General features: G+C 46.8%; 3 protein-coding genes across 13 annotated transcripts; 1 reads left to right on the top strand and 2 right to left on the bottom strand.

Moving 5' to 3' along the window:
* Window positions 1–2,024: 2,024 nt before the first annotated feature.
* Window positions 2,025–9,799, top strand: LOC123145197 (transcription termination factor MTEF18, mitochondrial). Of its 10 annotated transcripts, none has more exons than XM_044564554.1 (4): window positions 2,025–3,937; window positions 5,229–5,429; window positions 5,983–6,122; window positions 6,392–9,799. In XM_044564554.1, exon 1 carries the CDS (start codon window positions 2,095–2,097, stop codon window positions 3,847–3,849), a length of 1,755 nt encoding a protein of 584 aa, XP_044420489.1. In that variant the 5' UTR covers window positions 2,025–2,094; the 3' UTR covers window positions 3,850–3,937; window positions 5,229–5,429; window positions 5,983–6,122; window positions 6,392–9,799. The 10 variants fall into 10 exon arrangements, with proteins under 10 accessions (XP_044420489.1, XP_044420480.1, XP_044420485.1 ...); XM_044564545.1 differs by adding an exon at window positions 4,424–4,476 and having other exon boundaries at window positions 2,025–4,339; window positions 5,229–6,122; XM_044564550.1 differs by having other exon boundaries at window positions 2,025–4,476; window positions 6,422–9,799.
* Window positions 9,800–9,854: 55 nt separating this feature from the next.
* Window positions 9,855–11,731, bottom strand: LOC123145198 (myricetin 3-O-rhamnoside 1,2-glucosyltransferase UGT709G2-like). The gene has a single exon (XM_044564555.1). The coding sequence runs from the start codon at window positions 11,574–11,576 to the stop codon at window positions 10,137–10,139; it is 1,440 nt and encodes a 479-aa protein (XP_044420490.1). The 5' UTR covers window positions 11,577–11,731; the 3' UTR covers window positions 9,855–10,136.
* A 1,439-nt stretch (window positions 11,732–13,170) lies between these two features.
* LOC123145199 (pectin acetylesterase 8) lies at window positions 13,171–16,389 on the bottom strand. 2 transcript variants are annotated; one of them, XM_044564556.1, is made up of 13 exons: window positions 16,165–16,389; window positions 15,903–16,034; window positions 15,744–15,826; window positions 15,517–15,646; window positions 15,287–15,366; window positions 15,104–15,190; window positions 14,887–15,011; window positions 14,674–14,734; window positions 14,268–14,321; window positions 14,107–14,184; window positions 13,896–13,995; window positions 13,643–13,788; window positions 13,171–13,510 (listed from the first exon to the last, which is right to left on the bottom strand). In XM_044564556.1, exons 2-13 carry the CDS (start codon window positions 16,024–16,026, stop codon window positions 13,394–13,396), a joined length of 1,185 nt encoding a protein of 394 aa, XP_044420491.1. In that variant the 5' UTR covers window positions 16,027–16,034; window positions 16,165–16,389; the 3' UTR covers window positions 13,171–13,393. The 2 variants fall into 2 exon arrangements, with proteins under 2 accessions (XP_044420491.1, XP_044420492.1); XM_044564557.1 differs by lacking the exon at window positions 14,268–14,321.
* Window positions 16,390–18,626: the final 2,237 nt, after the last annotated feature.

Genomic DNA, 18,626 nt, shown 5'->3' with positions numbered 1-18,626 from the left:
CTCCCGATCTAGGTTTCTTTTCGGGGGTTTCTGTATTTATAGGAATTTTTGGCGTCGAGAACAAGTCGGGGGGGGGGGTCCACGAGTCAACCACAAGGACGGGGGGCGTGCCCTCCACCCTTGTGGAGGCCTCGTGGCTCTTCTGGCCCAACACTTTTGCTTCGGGGCTTCTTCTGGTCCACAAAAAGTCACCGTAAATTTTCAGCTCATTTGGACTCCGTTTGATATTCCTTTTATGCGAAACTCAAAAACAAGGAAAAAACAGAAACTGGCACTGGGCTCTAGGTTAATATGTTAGTCCCAAAAATCATATAAAATAGCATATAAAGCATCCAAGATGGATAATATAATAGCATGGAACAGTAAAAAATTATAGATACGTTGGAGACGTATCACAGCCGTGTAGAAGGCAAGACAGAGTTTGAGCTTTCTTGAGGTGTACCATAACATTAGATATCCCGATATGCATGGAGATCATAAAAAATATCTCATGAAGGAGTGGTGTACATGGCATGGGCAACAAGATTGATGAACTATGTTGTATTGTTTGATGAATAATTTGTGTTAAAGTTGATGTTGTGAAGTGATGAACTATGTAAGTTTTTTGTTGTTGTAGATTGATGGATTTTTTTTCATGTTTGCACTATTTAATTTGTATTAAATTTATATGAGTTTGATATTAATACGCAGTGCGGCTGCTGTTTGAAGAAGAAATATGCAGTGCAGCATGCTGCTGTTGGAGACGTGCTGTCCAAATTTAGGGTGACTATTAGAGATGCACATTTTTTTGTGCCCAAAGGATCGCCTTTTGCTTCCCTAAATTTTATTCCGAGGAATTTTCGGAACCCTAAAGGGTCGCTATCTGATCCCCGGAGCGAACGGCCTCCTACCCTTTAGAGGATATATTTGCTCCTCTAAAAAAGTGTGGTTTTTAACCAATCCCCTAAACTTAACTCTTTAATTTTTCAACAGAAAATTCGTTTATGTTTGTACCATCGAGTTAAACTTCACTACTCAACTGTTTTATTAAAAGACATCTTGGTCACATATTTCACCATTTTTTTCGTGAAAAGAACCGACCAAAAGAAAATTATAAGAAAAAAAACGCACTTCATTAAAAACTCCACTTCCTTAAGTGATTCTACTAGTTGATATTTTCTATTGGCTTCTCAAACTTGCACACTTCTGTCTTGTCTGCCTCCTCAAACTTGGACATTGGGTCCTTTTCAGTCTCATCTCTAGCAACCAATGCACCAACATCTCACTATCAATAGATCAATGTACTTTTCTTCCTAGTAGCAAAACTTGCATCTCTACATACATTTTTAAGCAAACAATGAGTTTCAAATTGCGGCCAATCCAAAGAACAACCGTACAAAATGGCACTCACTTCGTCTTTTTATACTTGTAGAAAACCCATCTGTGGTGTTTGGGCATGCCCGCTACAAGGTGCAGCATCATCCGCCAACGGTGATCATACTTGATGACCGGTGGAGGCTCGTCGACGAGCTCCTAGGCTAGAGCTGAGCCCGGCTAACGGGCATACGTGGCCGTGTCGGCGGTCGGTCAACTGTTGGGATGTGAGCGCCGAGAGGAGAAGAACATACCTAGATGCGGCCCAGAGCGGTCGAGGTGGTTGCGCGGTTCGGTCCCCGTCGAATCCCTTCAAGACGCGTCAACACCGAGAACCGAGTGCATCGAATCCGGCCATGGACGTAGATCCGTCGATTTAGGCGTCAATGATGAGAAGCAACCGAATCGAGGTGTGAAGGAGCGCGGCGGTTGCTATGAGGGGTTGGCGGTGGCGTGTGATGGCCAGCGGAGTAAAGTGGGGCGGCGATGGAATAGATGAGACATGGGGTGAGGACGGTGCAGGTGAGGGGGAGTATTTTTACTCCATAGATGGGAGATTGAGTATATATGAGAGTCCGTCTGTAAACATTACGAGGGACCGGTTAGGTGCAATTTGAAAGAGAAAAACTGAATTTTTACTCGTGTAAAGCTTTACAGGGATCGATTAGGGATGCTAACATAGAGTCTGACAAACCCTAACCCCTCGGGCCGATATCCCCTAGCCCTGGCTCAAGGAGAGCAATGGCGTGGAGCCGGACAGCACACCGGCGCAGCGCCGTCATGCCACTCATACGCGCCGCTCTCCGCCGCTTCCTCTCCACGGAGTCTTCGGGGTTCCCGAAGCTACGGAACCTTCCGTACCGACTCCGCCGCGCCGCCGTCCCCGCTGCTCGCACCGCCGTCTCTGACTACCTCATCTCAACGCGCTGCCTCCCCTCCTCCCACGCCGACTCAATCACTGCGCTCGCGCCGTGCTCCCTCCACACCTTCCTCGCCGGCATCCCGGCCGTGCCCAGTACGCTCCCCTCCTCCGACCTCCCCTCCCTCCTCCGCCGCCACCTCTCCTACCATCCGCTCAACGAGCTTCCCTTCTTCCTCGAGTCCATCGGCTTGCCCCCTTCCACTGATTCCGATCTCATGTTCCTCACTGACCATCCGTCCCTCCTCCCCGCCGTTGCCGCGCTCGCGCATTTCGGCTTCCCGTGGTCCCGCCTCGGCCTGCTATTCCCCAATGTTCTCCTCCAAGTCCCTCCCGACCACATCTCCGCCCGCCTTGTCGCCCTCGAGGAAAGCCTCCGCCCGCTGCCCCGTGCTGCTATCATCGCTGCCTGCCTCTCTTTCCCCTCGCTTATTGAGAACGATCTCTGCAGCAGTGCCCCCCTTGTCGATGATCTTATGAGGGCGTATGGAGGATTGGGTCCGGATTTGGGGGCTACCAATGACATTGATGTGTTCTTGCGAGTGTGCGGCAGGATGCAGATGTTCTACAATGCTGGGGTGAAGATTGGGAGCATCGGGGGGCTTGTTGGGTGCAATCAGAGGGTTTTTCTTGAGCTTAAGGAGGAGCGGATTGGTGAGAGGTTGAAATTCTTCAAGAGGCTGGGGCTGGCAGGGGAGGAGGCAGGGAGCTTCTTACTGAGCAATCCTGGGTTTTTGGATCTTGATTTTGATGATGTTGTGATCTCAGTGCCAGAGTACCTGAGAAGAGTTGGGTTGGCAGATGACGAGGTTGATGTGGCGGTGAAGAAGCACCCGTATGTGGTTGGGAGGAACAGACTGGAGAACCTCCCTGGTGTGCTGCGTGCAATGGGACTGAGTCATCGATTCCTGGAGAAGATTTCTGGTGGCGGTGAGAGCTTGCGGTATTTATCACCAGATTTCGTCTTGGAGGATGCTAGTTATGATATGGAGGTGGAGAGAGCATTCTCAGACAGAATGGTTAAGGTAAAGGTGGAGATGAATGCACAGCATGTGGACACCAAGCTTGAGTTCTTGAAGAGCATTGGGTATGGTGAGAACAAAAAAACCGCACACATACTTCCTGTTCTGCACAGCACTCGGGAAATGCTGAATGAGCGATTTGACTACCTCCTGGAAAGAGGGGTGGAGTACAAGATGCTGTGTCGGATCGTGAGTGTGTTCCCAAAGGTGCTGAACCAGGGCAAGGAGATGCTCAATGAAAAGTTGAACTACATGACTCTGGATCTGGGATACTCTTTGGAGTATCTTGATTGCTTCCCGGCATTACTGTGCTTTGATTTGGAGAACCGGGTCAAGCCTAGGTATGCAATGCTTCGGTGGCTCCAAAGTTATGGCCTTTTTAAAAGACCATTAGCGCCTGCAACTGTGCTTGCTAACTCAGAGAAGAGGTTCATTTCCAACCTCTACAATATGCATCCTGCAGCGCCGAAGCTGTGGCTCGAGTGCTTCTCTTCAAGAATACACATGGAATATTACCTCAAGAATATACAGTCCCAGCATCCAGATAATGAATAATTAGGTATTGAATTATATTGGCATGATTATCAGAGCCGGATGTACAAAGGATTGTCATCTCCAATTGTGGCATGCTTTCCCTCAGAAGGTACTTCTGAGTTGTTATATTATATCTTCCCATTGTGCAAAATTCTTTGCTCAGCGTGTTTTAGCTGTAGACACTGGATGTAGGATGAAATGAAATATATCAATTCAATAGTCAACCATGTAATTCAATTTTGCAAAAATTGTGCTGTACATTGTAGCTCTGAGACTAGTTACATTTCCGCCCTGTTTGGCGGTTATGTATTTCAAGGAAAGACATTCTGTATTGATCCGAGGTGAAAGACTAGCACTGATAATAGTTAACTTTTTGGTTATCGATCGTACCATCATCCTCATATAATTGCATCATGTTGAACTCATGTATAATTCATGATAAGTTCTTCCAAGTGGATGATATTTTCCGGGCTAATCACTCAGCCATGGTATCTTCTCTGGTGACGCAATGGTAAGAACATACTACATTAAACATAGATTGCTCGCTTCTGACAGGAAAAAACTTTGATTTTATTTGTATCTCTCTTCTTAATAGGTGGTGAATAAAGGGGCTTCGCAGGGCCATTGCATTTGCGGCCGTTAGATCTGGTGCTCCCTCTGATCTGAGCTGTCCATTTTTTGCACTGTGTGAGATAAAAGTCCAGCCCACCAGTGGTAGAAAACCCTACCCGCCACTCGGGCCCCTCCTTTCGCGCTCGTTTCCATTGCTTAGCCACCACCATTCTTCTCCTCCATCCTCTCCCCGTGGTAGGTCGGCGCCGCTGCTGCCTCGTTCCTCCGCTCCTCCCTGTCCGCCAGCCTCTGTCTTGAGCAGGGCACAGTTATCGTATACCGTCTAATCAGAACTGGACTGCATTGGCTGAAAATAACAGGTTAATCACCGCTGAAAACATGTCGACTCTAGATCAGGACACCCCAATCCAGAAAGCCATTGTAGAAGAGTTAAGTCACACTGATCATCATGACTGGTAATTAATGGTGGCAGGACATTCGTTTAATAATGCACTTGAAAAGATTTTTTTTCTACATCCATTGCCATAACATCTGAATAACTGAATAGCCAGATGTTGAAAGAGATGCAATCTTTTGTCAATACACAAATGTGCTGTTGTGGTTCTTGATTGCTATTAATTGATTGTACCTAATATTGTTGCATGACGTTATGCAAAAAAGAATCAGAAGTAGTTCTGAGTCAAGTGAGGTTTAACATCAGTGATATTTCTATATGATTGCATTTTAAGTTAGCACCTCCTGCTTTAAAAAAATCATAGCACTATTTTGATTCATTCACACCTTTCTTTCATTACTTCATTAGTCATAAGTATCTTCTGCCGCTCTAGGATTATGGCCAATGGTTATCTATCTATGATACAAGATAGAGTCAAAAGGGACAACATGGTATTCTCTGATACAAGTTCATGGCACCTTGGATTGGATCCATATGGTGCATACCAGGAACAAAAACTTCTTATGGTGCAAAGATTCTAGTGGAGGTATAAATATGTATTTAGCTGCAGAGGTGCGTTTATGTAATTAGTCGGGTATGTACCTTTTCTCTTTCATATCTCACACATCTGTTAACACCTTATATGGTTCCATTCTGTAATTTTTAAATCCTTAGTTTTTTAGCCAGACGGGGAGCATGGGCGCAGCGGTAAAGCTGTTGCCTCCTGCAGGTTCGAGTCCTGGAAACAGCCTCTTGCATAAATGTAGGGAAAGGCTACGTACAAAAGACCCAAAGTGGTCAGACCCTTCCCCCGGACCCTGAGCAAGCGGAGCTACTCAGCAACGTGCTCCGGGCTGCCCTTTTTTTTTAGTTTTTTAGCCAAAACTGTAGAAATTTCTCTTGCTATATTTTCATTGTGTTGTTACTATTACTTATGTTTATATTCTCTTGCTATCCTTTATTTCTAATATCCAGATTGACAACCACTAAAATTTGTACAGATAGTAAAAGTAGCTGTACACACTTAGGTCTTACTCAGCAAGTAACCGAACAAATGAGCATTTGATTTCTTAACTGAAGAAATGACTATTACCATTTTAAATGATTACCGTTTTCTTCCCTTGGTGGTGCTTACGAAATGGTAACAGCAAAAAACAAGTGACGTGAGGCAGAAAGAAGAAGACATTCCTGAGTTGAGATTGCAGGTTGAGCATTACAAATCCCTGCTATCTGAATGTGAAGTCAAGATGAAGTCCAAGGAGGAGCTGCAAAAAAAGACATCCTGCAGGTAACCAAAAAAGGCGATATTTCCTTGCAATTCCTCCTTTCAAGCTAAAGAGTGCACTTTCTTAGGCTGTCATTAGTTTTCACCAGGTCATACCTACTCCATGACACCATGTATGATGATTAGTTTCTATGTAGTCCATCTGCTGCAATCACAGTTAACTGTTGCTTGACCTTAGACTTTTAAACAAGCCCCCCCCCCCCCCCCCCCCCCCCTCTTGGGGCACTCTAGTTGATCTATACTTTAATTGATTCCTTTTATATTTCTGTTAGGAGCACCTTAATGGCAGTTTTCATTTTCAGTGGGCTAATCAAATGCAAGCTATGGGGAACTCAAAGAAGAATGAGGAAAGACATTTAGACAAAAGGATTCTACTCTATAATATGAGGTTTTGATTTTTTTTTCTGTTTCAGATGAAATTATGGTTTTATGGGCCAAGTAATTTCCTATGTGAGTGGTATTGAAGCTCTTTTAGATATTGGGCCAGTTAAGGTTCGTTTAAAATAGTGGATGCACACGTGATTTTTTGTACTTTTCAGAGGTAGAAAGTAAAATGTAATGGTTAATTAAAGCTATTCATTAGTGTATACAGTTTCTACTCTCTGCTTCATGACCTAAACAAAGAATACATAATTAGCTTTTGGCTTTAGGTACAATAGCTTGATCTGCGATATATGGATTGATGTGTCCTGAAAGAAGAGCTGAACGACTGTCAGTTAGCGCATTGTTGTTGTTACTCTGCAATTACCTGGTTGGTATCCGAATAACAAACAGGAAATCTGTGGTTCAAAAACTTAAATCTTTTCCATTATTCAGAGTTAAGAGGATCCTTTTCTAACTGCACCAGAAAATTAGGAAGCTATGAAAAGAAGGAGCTCATTTGTTTTTAGATTAAAACTGCAAATATTGCAATAAAAAAACAGTTGTAGTTTATAAAAATTACTAACATTGATAAGTGACACTGCATTGATGCCTCTCTTTGCTTTTCTAGAATCTTTCTTTTACTCTAAATTTGGAGGATCTTAGGAGAATTTGTCTTAACTTATTTGTATGAGGCGATACAGCTGAGATCTCATATTTGGTCTGTGGGCTACCACGCTTAAGCTTTCTTATCTTACTCTTTCCACTAACGCCTTGCTCCAGTCGCAGTATAAAGAGAGACTAGAACCTACCGGGGAGCCCTCGGCAGAGTCCCTATCGTTGTTGCAACAATTACACACAGAGTTCCGGAATTTCACATTTGTGAGAAGAAAGGGTATGTGTGTTTGAAAGGAGTGTCCTTATCAATAATGCTCTTCTATTTATGTTTCAGGTCATGGTCTTATCAAAATGAGGAGTGAATTTCGACAACCAGTGCGTCTACATGGGCTAGCACTTCTGATATTTATTTATGGATTTCCTTGCTCCTTTCTTCTGTGTTGTGATTGGTACCGGTGGTTTTCTCTATATCAGGCCAGAGTTGTTACTACTTGAAAGTCCATGGTCAGTAATAGCCTCATTCTCTTGATTAACTGCAGATTTATGCTATTCACTGTTGTATTCAGTCAAGTAACTTATAGTATAATTAATGTTAATGGGTCTGTCTAGGGCATGTCTAGATGTGCCCTAATTATTGCACATCTAAGTGACTCAATCAAGTATAAAAATGAAAGGAAAAGAAAAAAAGAAAAAATCCACACGAATCTCCGGGTAAGATCAATGATATAGGACATATCTAGATGTGCCCTAATTATTGCACATCTAAGTGACTCAATCAAGTAAAAAAATGAAAGGAAAAGAAAAAAAGAAAAAATCCACACGAATCTCCGGGTAAGATCAATGATATAGGACTTAGTTGTGCAATACTTATGGCACATATGTGCTTTAGCAAAACTGTTAATTTTATTGGTTCATGATGATTATATATTGGAAGCTCTACACTTGTGTGCACTATAATGGAATTTCTTCTTGTCTTTTATGGAAATCTGCAACACACTGGATGTTTTATTTGTCCATGACAATGGAGTACTCATGTTTTATCTAAAAAAATGCGAAACAATTCTTATTTGTACCTTCTGCGGGCTGATGTAATTGTTGCGAAGAACACTGTCAGTTCAGCGGTTGTCATGATGCAAACAATCTGCTGTTGTTACATAACTGGTGTTTCTCAGTGGATGCAAAATACCATATTGGTGACATATGATGAACGTATACTTTCCATAATGATAATGGACTGAGGAAAGATATGCGTCGTGTCTTTCGAAAGCCACTCCACCTTCTTTTGGCCTGATAGTTGGATCTTCTTCCAACCCCTCTCCTTAACCTTGCCCCACTTATACTCCCGCTCTACCAATCCCACTACTTTGGTCTCGCAACTCATGCAGAACGGATTGCTACCTAACCTGCGAAATTGCATTACCGCGGTTGCCTCTGCCGAGCTAGCTATTGTGTTGTCTTCGTTGCAGGATTTCGACCACAAAGCTGTCGCCGCTAACAGGTACCTCACTCACGGGCTTCCGATCTCCAGCAAGAACACCTACCATCTCCTCATCGGACAGCCCAACCATGACATCAACGCCCGTCTCATTTGGGCAACCCGTGTCCCCATCAAGGAGTAGGTCTTCGGCTGGCTACTCTTCAAGGACCGCCTCAATTCCAAGGTGACCTCTTCCACAAGACCATCGTCCCCGACACCATTTGCACCAGGTGCAGTGTAAGGTTGTTAGTCGTTTTCCATGAGATGGAATCCTTGTGTTGGCTGAGCTTAACTTCTTGAAGAGCAATCCATAGATGGGTGGATTTGCAGCTGAGTTGCGAGGTGATCCTGTGCATAACTTGCATCAATGCTCCGTTCGGGTGCCCTCTGAAAACATCAACATCATCCTGCGACTCAGCTTTTAAAAAAATGTGAAGGCTCAATTTCCATTGGGGCTTTGCCATGCAGCCATCTAGAGATCTAGAAGCTCGTCTTCTTTTTTTAGTTGGGCGACATGGAGGAGTTTGATTCTACATTGCCTATTTGACTGGTACTAGTGCATTGAAGAACTAGTTCACACACTATTGTTCTACAATCAAGTAAATCAAAAGTATGCAGTTGTTGTATTTCTGGGGGAGCAATTGAGCATCAGTCTCTGCAGGAACGTCAGGGTACAAGGATGGATGGGATCGGAGGATAATTGGTGCCACGGCTTTACTAAACACCGATAACGGAGACAATCAAGTTGAGAGGGATACAACAGGGCAATACATTTTTGTATCTGGGTATAACCATGTGCAAAGTACCCTTGAGTATTCTCCACTCTCCTAAGTGAAACGGGAAATGTGTGATATAGGACCGAGCACACTTGGGGCTACATCCATCCCTGAAGGTCCGACAGAGTCACAAAGGGCATGTGTGGTGGCAACATGAGAGATTGAAGCACATGAAAATGGTGTGTGCTTGCCTTGGGATTATCAGGCTTCACGAAAAATCCAAGCAGAAGCAACTTTCTACCCCAACTGTTTTTAGGAATATAGATGTATTAATACAGATTTCTAGGCTTCGGTACCTGATGGAAATACACTGAGTAGTACTGATGTATTAACTGCTGAGATCTTGCGTGCGTGTTCCTGTAATAGTCTTTGAACTTACCAAATATTGTTCACATCTGTTAAAATTAAAACGGAACATATGGAAATGAAGGTTTTGCTTGATTTGTGTATATGACTATGATTTCACACTTGTGATTGTGCCTGCTACCATAGAGGTTCAGTGAGGGGTCTTCGGCTGAACAGGAAGCTGAATTGGGGTGACAGATTCCACCATTGATGTTCGGTGATTGTTAATCATGTAGTAACTGGTAAGCCAAGGTAGTGAGATCTGAGATGTGACACTTGAACATCCTAGCGAATTGTCACAGTGCAATGTGGTATCACAAGGATCTAGCAGCAACAAATGCCATGTCAAATAGGCATTGTCATGTTCGTACTGCCTTTCGGCAAGACTCACACAGCAACATCGAATGATACTAGCAACAATGTGCCAATGCCGGCCGCCCATTATTCTTTGTCTGGACTTGGTGTGGAGCCCCGCGTGCTGATGCTGAGCTCATTGATGAGGCCGACGAGCCGCTTGAACTCCTCCGCCGACGAGCCACCTTGGGCGATGTCCCGTCTCACCTGCTGCGCCAGCGCTTGAGCTGACCTCCTTAGCTCGACGGACTCCATGGCCTCCCTCACCATCCGCTCCACGACGGCCCTCTCGCACACGTCCTTCATGTCCAGCCCGGTGCCCCACACGGCGCCCATGAACCGGCTGTTGGTCTGCTGGTCCACGAAGAAGGGCCAGCACACCGTCGGCACGCCCTCGGTGACGCTCTCCAGCGTGGAGTTCCACCCGGCATGCGTCAGGAAGCAGCCCACTGCCCGGTGGCGCAGCACGTCCCGCTGCGGCGCCCACTCCACGACGCGGGCCTTGCCTTTCCCGGCCGCCCTGATGGCGTCCTGGAGGACGGCGTTCTGGCTCGCCCCGACCATGTCCGGCCTGAGCACCCAAAGGAAGGGGTGGCCGGCGCTCACGAGTCCGGAGAGGAACTCGGTGAACTCCTCGACCGAGATGACGGCGAGGCTGCCCAAGCTCACGTACACCACGGTTCCGTCCGCCTGGCTGTCGAGCCACGCCGTGCAGCCGTCGTCCTCCCGCCACAAGGCGCCGCCGGCCGCCGGCTCCTGGAACATGGCGTGGAGAGGGCCAATGGCGAAGACGTCGCGCATGTGCGGCGCGATGTGCGCGAGCGCCGACCGCTCCAGCGACGCGGTCGTGTTGAGTATGAGCGCCCGCGCGTTGCAGCTGTGTGCGCTGAACTCGGCGATTATCCGAAGCATGGGGTGGAGGCCGCCGGTCCCGTCGTGCCCGCGGCAAAAACTTGGAAGATCGCGCCGCCGCAGGAAACCCTCCATTCCCGGAACGCCACGGACGGGCGCATCGAGGTCGGCGCCTAGCGGGACAGGGACCTCGCCGAGCTCCACGAGCTTGGGCACGAAGAGGTAAGCGAGGAAGCTGCACGCGCTGGCCGTTCGGAAGGCGAGCGCCGGGACGCCGAGCTCCTCGGCGACGTCGATCGCGAACGGGAGGATCCCGTCAGCGACGACGCAGGTCACGGGAGGGAAGCCATCGTCGCGGGGCGCGCCCGCGCGCAGGGACGCGAGCAGAGCACGGTAGGCGACCCTCGTCGTCGTCATCATGGACTCCACGAGCGCGACGAGGTCACCCGCCGTGCGGGGATTGTCGTCCGGGAGGCCGTCGGTGACGGACAGGAACCGGAGCCCCGGCGAATCGGCCTCCGCCTTGACGGCGGCAAGGCCTAGCCTCCGCCGGTTGTGGTCGGTGTGAAGGAAGGTGACGTGGAGGCCGGCGTCGAGGAGCCCTGCGGCGAAGTGGAGCATGCAGTTGATGTGGCCCTGCGCCGGGCACGGGAACACCAGCACGTGCGCCGCCATGCCGTCGCTAGCTTCGCCTGCACCTGCGCGCGCTCACCTACGCTACTACTCCGCGCGCATGCAGTGACGCAGCTGGGTTTCTCTTCTTCCGGCTTTCAGTAGTGAGGCTGGCATGGGCGCATGCCGCATGGTGCACCTATAGAGAGAGAAGGGTGCAGGCGCAGCAGCACACGTCAGCAGTTACGTGTCGGAGGAGACCGGTGGCGGCGGCTAGCGCTTGCAAGCCTCAGCTACTAATTACCTTAAATAATTACTCCCTCCGTTCCTAAATACTTGTCTTTTTAGGCATTTCAAATGAATATCACATACGGATGTATGTAGACATATTAGAGTGTAGATTCACTCATTTTACCCCGTATGTAGTCACTTGTTGAAATGCCTACGTAGCTGATGCCGTCATCACCGAGCAAACGGGGTGGATCGATAAATCGATTTGACATGTGACGAGTTAGCTAACGCAAGCGTGTGGAGAGAGAATGAAACAAAGAGAAACTGCCCCGCAAGATTCTAATAAGACCTTGTACAATGCAATTTGCAAGGTGCTTAGAAAAGATACTTGGAGAAATAAATCAGACTTTTTTAAGCATTCGTACTTGTTTGTACGGAGTAGACGCTTAATTAGGCATCTTTTCTGTAGAAATAGACACTGATGCTTTAGAAAAATCTGATTTATTGTTCTAAACATTTAGCATCCGGATTGTGTAGCTTTAGGTTTTAGGCCCTAGTAGCTTAGATTTTTGGGTCATCCATCGTCTTGTCTTTGGCGGTGGCAATGACGATGCTAAATAAAGAAGTTTCAGATCCTTCCCTGACAAGGCGATCGGTCCTATGGTCGGGAATGAATTTGAAAACCAGTCTGTTCAAGCAAGGATGGCGCGGCGGCGGCGACATCCTCGTAGTGGACTTGTATCCTTGGGCTTTGCCGTGTGACAGCGTTTGCTCCAGCGCCGGCGCGGAGCTTAGGAGGTAGTCCAGGAGGAACAAATGCAAATTGTGGTATGCAACGGTGGCATCCGGAAGATGGTGGATCATGTACTGGGTTTGTGGTTCGTGGCTGGCAGGTATGGTTTCCTCCTCTTGCGACTTAGTCATGCAGGGGAGCCAGATCTGGAGGATGGCGTGTTCGGCGTGTTGCTCCGGTCTGGTTCGTTGAACGGCAATGGCTTCACCATTGATGAGTTATCTTGGAGGTTTGTAAAGCTGCATATCAACGATAGAGCTGCGTCGAGCTTAGGTAAGGAGGTGATCCGTCAATTTTTCCTCTGGTGGTGCCGAAGGCAGGCGACATGCGCTTTGGTGTGGAACTCAAGGGTTTCTTTGGTCTTGCTTGTAATTTTCTTTCATCGATGGTGTTCATTTGTGCAAAAGCTAGCATTCTGTTGTCTTTTCAGTTTTGTGAGGCCAGTTTCTAGATAGCTTGTATTATGATCTTACGATATAAATGAGACACATATTATCATGAAAAAAAAGTTTAGAAGCCGGCATCTTCACTTGTTATTTCCTGTAAGGGTGTGGCTAGCTTAGCCGACGACCGAGACTTAACTAAGTCTCAATCAAGTGAAATGTATAAGAAAGAAAAAAGGAAAAACTAAGATAAAAATTGCACGAATCTTCATGCAAGATCTCACGAATATAGATCCAACCAAGTCTCAGTCGACATTTAGCAACACTATTCCTGTAAACAAAATCAATGGCCGGTTACCAGGCCGTGCCCTGTTGCGAGCACGGAGCACCAATGGCGGTGCACCAATCAAATGTAATAGCAACAATAATGTGATCAATGGGAACAGTAGTACGAAGCGAGGCCGCTGCACTTGCTACGTGTGGGAGGAGTTCTTGAAGACATGGCAGGTGGAGTCACAAGGGTAAGGGCAGTCCGTCTTCTGAAACCAACTGCGGCCGTAGAACCAGTCTCCAACCGCGCTTGCTATTCTCTGCGACAGAGAGTGAGACAGAAGGAGCTCTCGTCAGATAAACAAACACCAGGCCGTCGCCGGCTGAGCCCCGGGAAAACTTGTATGCACACGAAATTCAGCGGTACAAGAGAAGAGGGCGAGGGTGTTCACTTTGTCTCCGAGCACCGGGGAGCCGGGCGCGAACCAGATCTCCTGTATCTCGGACTGGCAGTGCGCGAAGCACGAGTTTATGAACAGCCCTCTGGTGGGTGAGTCCCCTTGTGCCTCGATTGCTTCCAGGAAATGGTCCCTGAATCCTGCGTCGGCACCATCTGTCGGTGAGTATACACAGGACTGAATACACACACACATAACACACAGAGGTTCATAGCTAGCCTGTCAATCAAAGGGCAGTAGCACTTACCCTGCAAGATCTTAAGTTGCTTCGCCGAGCACTGTTTTATATCGTGCTTGCAGCTTCGCCAACGAGGATCAGAACCTCCCGGCACCAAAATGTTCCGTACCTGCGGGCACGTGGAAGTAGAGACCAAGATTAGTGCCTTGATGGATGATCGGATGGTAGTGTCAACTGTCAAGCATATTGCAGGAGGAAATGGTTTATATCTGATGATAACCTGCCATGAATCATATGCTGCATTCAGGATGAACAGGGGTGTCTGAATCTGTTTCACCTCGTTCTGAGGAAAAAGGCACTGCATCCAAGCAACATGTTTCTGTAAGGGGAGTGCAATCTGATCCCTAGATGTGCATTGTGGCTATTGCAAGTGCATCTTACCATGCCTGCAGGCAACTTGGAAGTGCACAAAGATGGTAAATTCTTTACCGAGCCCTACAGTATTTGTACACAACACGATCAGGTACAATTCTTCTAGTAGTTGTTACAGGACACTGTGGTTTCTGATATATGGAAATCGGAGAGGACGATCTCTTTTTAAAAAAAAGGTACAATTCAAAACAGCATAACTATAGCTGCAAAGCATTTTATTTTATTTTGCAACATGAGATTTATTTTACTGATGCCACTTTATGCCACAGTTTGAACTCGAAACTTATATTATCTTGAAATAAACTATATAAAGTGTCTTGTTTTAGGCATCGGTCATTGATCAGTTTTCATGTCATAGTTCATAGTTATGTGCACACAATCAGGTAGAAAGAGCAGTAAAATGAAATGTGCATACATGAGTCTTGACTACATCACTGAAAAAGGCCGCAGCATGGTTCACTCCAGCAATGTCCTTCCTGTAAGAGCAAATTAAGACACAAAGTGTTAGATAAGGGACTAATTATTCAGAAAGGTAATGTACTTTCTTCTATATATCTCCAAAGTGGAAAAAGCAGATAGCATGATTTTCCTTTTCTCCCAACTGGCTTCAGTGCTAGCACTGGCTTACACATTGATGAAGAAACCAGCATCAGAAAGGCATTTAACATTGGCCGCCGCCGGCAGAAGCCGATGAAATCTGTCGCAGTGCAGTATCGAAGTTAATCCACCAGCAGAACATCCCGAAATCAGAGCCTGCCACATCCTTGAAATAGAAGGAAATTAGAGCCTGCTACAGTTCCATTAGTCACATGCCACAGGCATATTGTGCTGATAAGAATGCATACATTTTCAGCTTTGTTCATTCCTTTCGCGAGCAGATCTTCCATAACTGCTTGCCATACCCTCGCACCTCTGTAGTGTAGATTTGTTCTCTGTCAAGATTGCAAAATCACACAGAAACCTCAATTCAGACCGGCAGTAATGCCTTCAGTAGGAGGAAATCATGGCAGCTTGGAGTATGGGCTCACAGGATCAACTTCTTCCTTGTTGCCGGTGAAAGACGAGCCATCGCAGTACCGGACCCGGACCTTGTTCCAGTTGTAGAAGTCTACTCTTTGTCAAATTGCAGTGCACACACATTAAGCACATGAATGTAAATTTAGGCAGTCTCGAGCTTGGAACTGCCACTACAAACCTGACAAAGAGAAGCAGAGCACAACAACTTATGTGATGGCCGGGTGGTGAAACTGAAGTATACCTGGGTTGTACTCCGGGGCGTTGCTCAAGATCCCGGAGAAGGCAACCTGCTTGGCCATCTCCTTGGAGGACCCTAACCGGGTGTGCGACCGCTGCAGGCAGGTCGTCACGTTGTTGCACCATCCTCCTCCCTGCCGCCAAAATTTGCATACAGAATCAAGCTGAGCGTTCCTTGGCATGAACTATTCTATACGTGCTCCGGTGTCGGGAGTGGATTGTATAACTGACCTCAAAATGAACCAACCAGCTGCTCGCCCCGGAGCCGGAGCCACGGGCGAGATGGTACGCAGGCGGGCTCCCGTCCAGACATACTACGATTCGCAGAATCATACGTCAGGCTAGATTGGCGAGAGGCCGGGAAGGAGAAGCAGCAATGGTGTGACTGACCTGCCCCTTTGGCCACGGCGCTCTCGACGTAGGTAATGTCCACGAAATAGCCGTCCGCCTCGAGGACCGCCAGCGCGCAGGCGAACGCCGAGCACCATAGCCGGAGCTTGCTTCGGTTCCCCATACCCGTGGCTGAGTCCGGGAGCAAGAGAAGGAAGAAATGGTGGGAATGCAAGGGTCAGGGAAGCACACACGTACCCGGCGGCCAACAGGAAGCTAGCCATGGACCATGGTAGTGACGAGGAGGGAGACCGGAGCGAACCTGGTGGAACGGAAGCCGCCGCCTCGTGATAATCTCGCAGCCAGGGCGGCCTCTCCCTCCCTCTTGTGCGGCAGGGCAGGAGAGACAGCTACGAGCGAGGACGGGGGCCGAGGCCGAACAGACAGAGCGACGTCGCCGATGCTTCGAGCTTCCCAATGCGAGCTGCTGTGCCTGTGCCTGTGCGTGCCGGCTCACGTCTGTTTTTCCACGCCGGCAGTGGCAGTGGGCCGGGATGGGACGCCGGACCGGACGCGTCTTTTCCTTTTTCTTTTGGCTCGCTCGCGTCCTTGTGCGTCAGTAATTCAGTAATCAACGCCTCTGCCGTCTATCTATCTGTCTGTCTGTCATACTCTCTCTGTTTTTATTTACTCCGCATCTTCAAAGTCAAACTTTGTAAACTTTAACAAAGTTTATGGACAAAAATAATAACTTATACAATAACAAATCAATACCATTAATTTATTATTGAATATACTTTCACATCATATAGATTTGCTATTGTAATGTTTTTTTTTAATGAAAGGGGTTGCCCCCCTGCCCCAATTTTATAGATCGAAGCAGATAAAGCAGTCACAACCAGTTTTTCACAGCGCCTAAGTAGGGAATAAAACTACTCTCCATGAGACTACGCTACCTAGAACTCGAGAGCAGAAGTTCTCTCCAACATAACAGGAACGAAATCTAGATACTTATTATTACATAGCCACATCAGAAGGAAAGGGAACAACGATAGATTTTTCCACTGGTCGCCCCCCTCATGCTCCCCTCCCACACCTCACTTCCAGGCGATCCGCATCAATTCTCCACGTCGCTTGTCCAACAGAAGGATGCACCTTTGCAGCAGGGTTGCTTGAGCATCGTCACAGAGAACCTTCCACTGGTGCAAATAACAGCTTAGTTTTGCAAGAATGCAGTTCACGTTTCTCCATTTCTGCCCCTGAAAACAAATTTTGTTTCTTAGTCTCCACAAGCTCCACAAGGAAGCAGCAATAACCATGTTAAGCATAGGCTTTTTTTATGTACTCGTCAAAAAGCAAAAATATTGTCAAAGCTGGTAATTCTATCAATCTCAAAGAAATCAGATATAAAGCCCCACACATGTTGTGCCACCACACAATCAAACATCAAATGTTGCACAGATTCGAACTCCGCACAAAAAAGACAGGAAGGGTCCTCCACCTCCCTCCTTTTAGCAAGATTATCCCTAGTCAGGATTTTGTTATGAGCACACAACCACAAAAACACATGTATTTTCTGAGGACACATAATTTTCCAAAGGTCATCTTTGATAGCAGAAGCTATCCCCCTAAAGTTGATGCTTTTGTAGAAGGATTTCACAGAGTATAATCTATTAGATTTCAAAGACCAACTTGGTATATCAGATTCATCCGATAGTGTACACTGCTGAACAACCCTCGACAATAGTTCCCATCTATCAAGTCCATTTTGGTCAATGCATCTCCTAAAAGTTAACTTAAGTTCACGCCCGTCCCACACCTGAGCAACAGTACACTCCGTTTGGTTACAAATACAGCATAAATCCCAGAATTGTACCTTCAGGGAACAATCCCCGACCCAGGTATCATGCCAGAAGCTAATTAACTCACCATTCCCCAATTTCCATCTGTAAAAGTTTTTCGCGGCAGCTAACGCCCAGATGATGCTCTTCCAGAAGGTAGAACCACCATCACCTTTTGCCCAAAGTAGGTTAGGAGCATTCACTCTATATTTGAAACGGATGATCTTTTTCTAATCTGAATCAGACTCATCAAAGAACCTTTTGCCCCAAGAAGCTAGCAAGGCCATATTATATTCTTTGATATTAGGAATCCCCAAACCTCCATACTCTTTCCTCCTAGTAACAAAGCCCCAATTAGCTAGGTGGTATTTGTGTTGGTCCCCAATAAATTTGCTCAAATTTTATAAAGTTTGACTTCAGTCAAACCTAATATGCAGAGTAAATAAAAATGGAGGGAGTAATATGGCGGCCGGGCGTGGATGCTGTTGGGGGGTGAGCTGAAATGAATGATGGGGATTAAAAAGCTGCGGTGCACTGCGGGACGGCCAGCGGTACCACCCGTGTTCCGCCTCGCAAAAGTCCTCGGTGACGCTGGTAGTGCAATGAATGTCTGCCCATTTTCCTTTTGCCATGGACATGGGAACGCATGAAACATTCAAAAAAGAAAATGGAAAGGCAATGCAAATCTATAGAAAGCAGCAAGAATTTTTTTGTTAGAAGGTTTAAAATGGAGTAGTACAGTTCAGCTAGAGAAGCAGAGTTCATCTTTTCTTTATAGAGAAAAAGGCGTGCTTATGAAACCAAGCGTACTGTGGCGGCGTTTCGATGCACCTACGGCAGCACCACCGATGCTGTGATGAATGGGCTGTAGCTCTGCTACCAGTGCTGTACCCCATGTCACGTGCATCTTTTAGAGAAAAACGATGTCACGTGCATTTCAAGA

This window comes from Triticum aestivum, chromosome 6D, assembly GCF_018294505.1.
Source record: "Triticum aestivum cultivar Chinese Spring chromosome 6D, IWGSC CS RefSeq v2.1, whole genome shotgun sequence".
In the NCBI taxonomy this organism is placed as follows: Eukaryota; Viridiplantae; Streptophyta; class Magnoliopsida; order Poales; family Poaceae; genus Triticum; species Triticum aestivum.
Note: the sequence above shows the minus strand (reverse complement) of the source record. Positions and strands in the feature narration are given on the sequence as shown.

Coding starts and splice junctions, on each gene's coding strand:
- LOC123145197 (XM_044564554.1), top strand. CDS start 2,095: ATGGCGTGGAGCCGGACAGCACACCGGCGCAGCGCCGTCATGCCACTC.
- LOC123145198 (XM_044564555.1), bottom strand. CDS start 11,576: ATGGCGGCGCACGTGCTGGTGTTCCCGTGCCCGGCGCAGGGCCACATC.
- LOC123145199 (XM_044564556.1), bottom strand. CDS start 16,026: ATGGGGAACCGAAGCAAGCTCCGGCTATGGTGCTCGGCGTTCGCCTGC. Junction 15,827..15,902: donor CGCCGTGGCCAAAGGGGCAG/GTCAGTCACACC, acceptor TGCGAATCGTAG/TATGTCTGGACGGGAGCCCG. Junction 13,789..13,895: donor GCAACTTAAGATCTTGCAGG/GTAAGTGCTACT, acceptor GTGCCGACGCAG/GATTCAGGGACCATTTCCTG.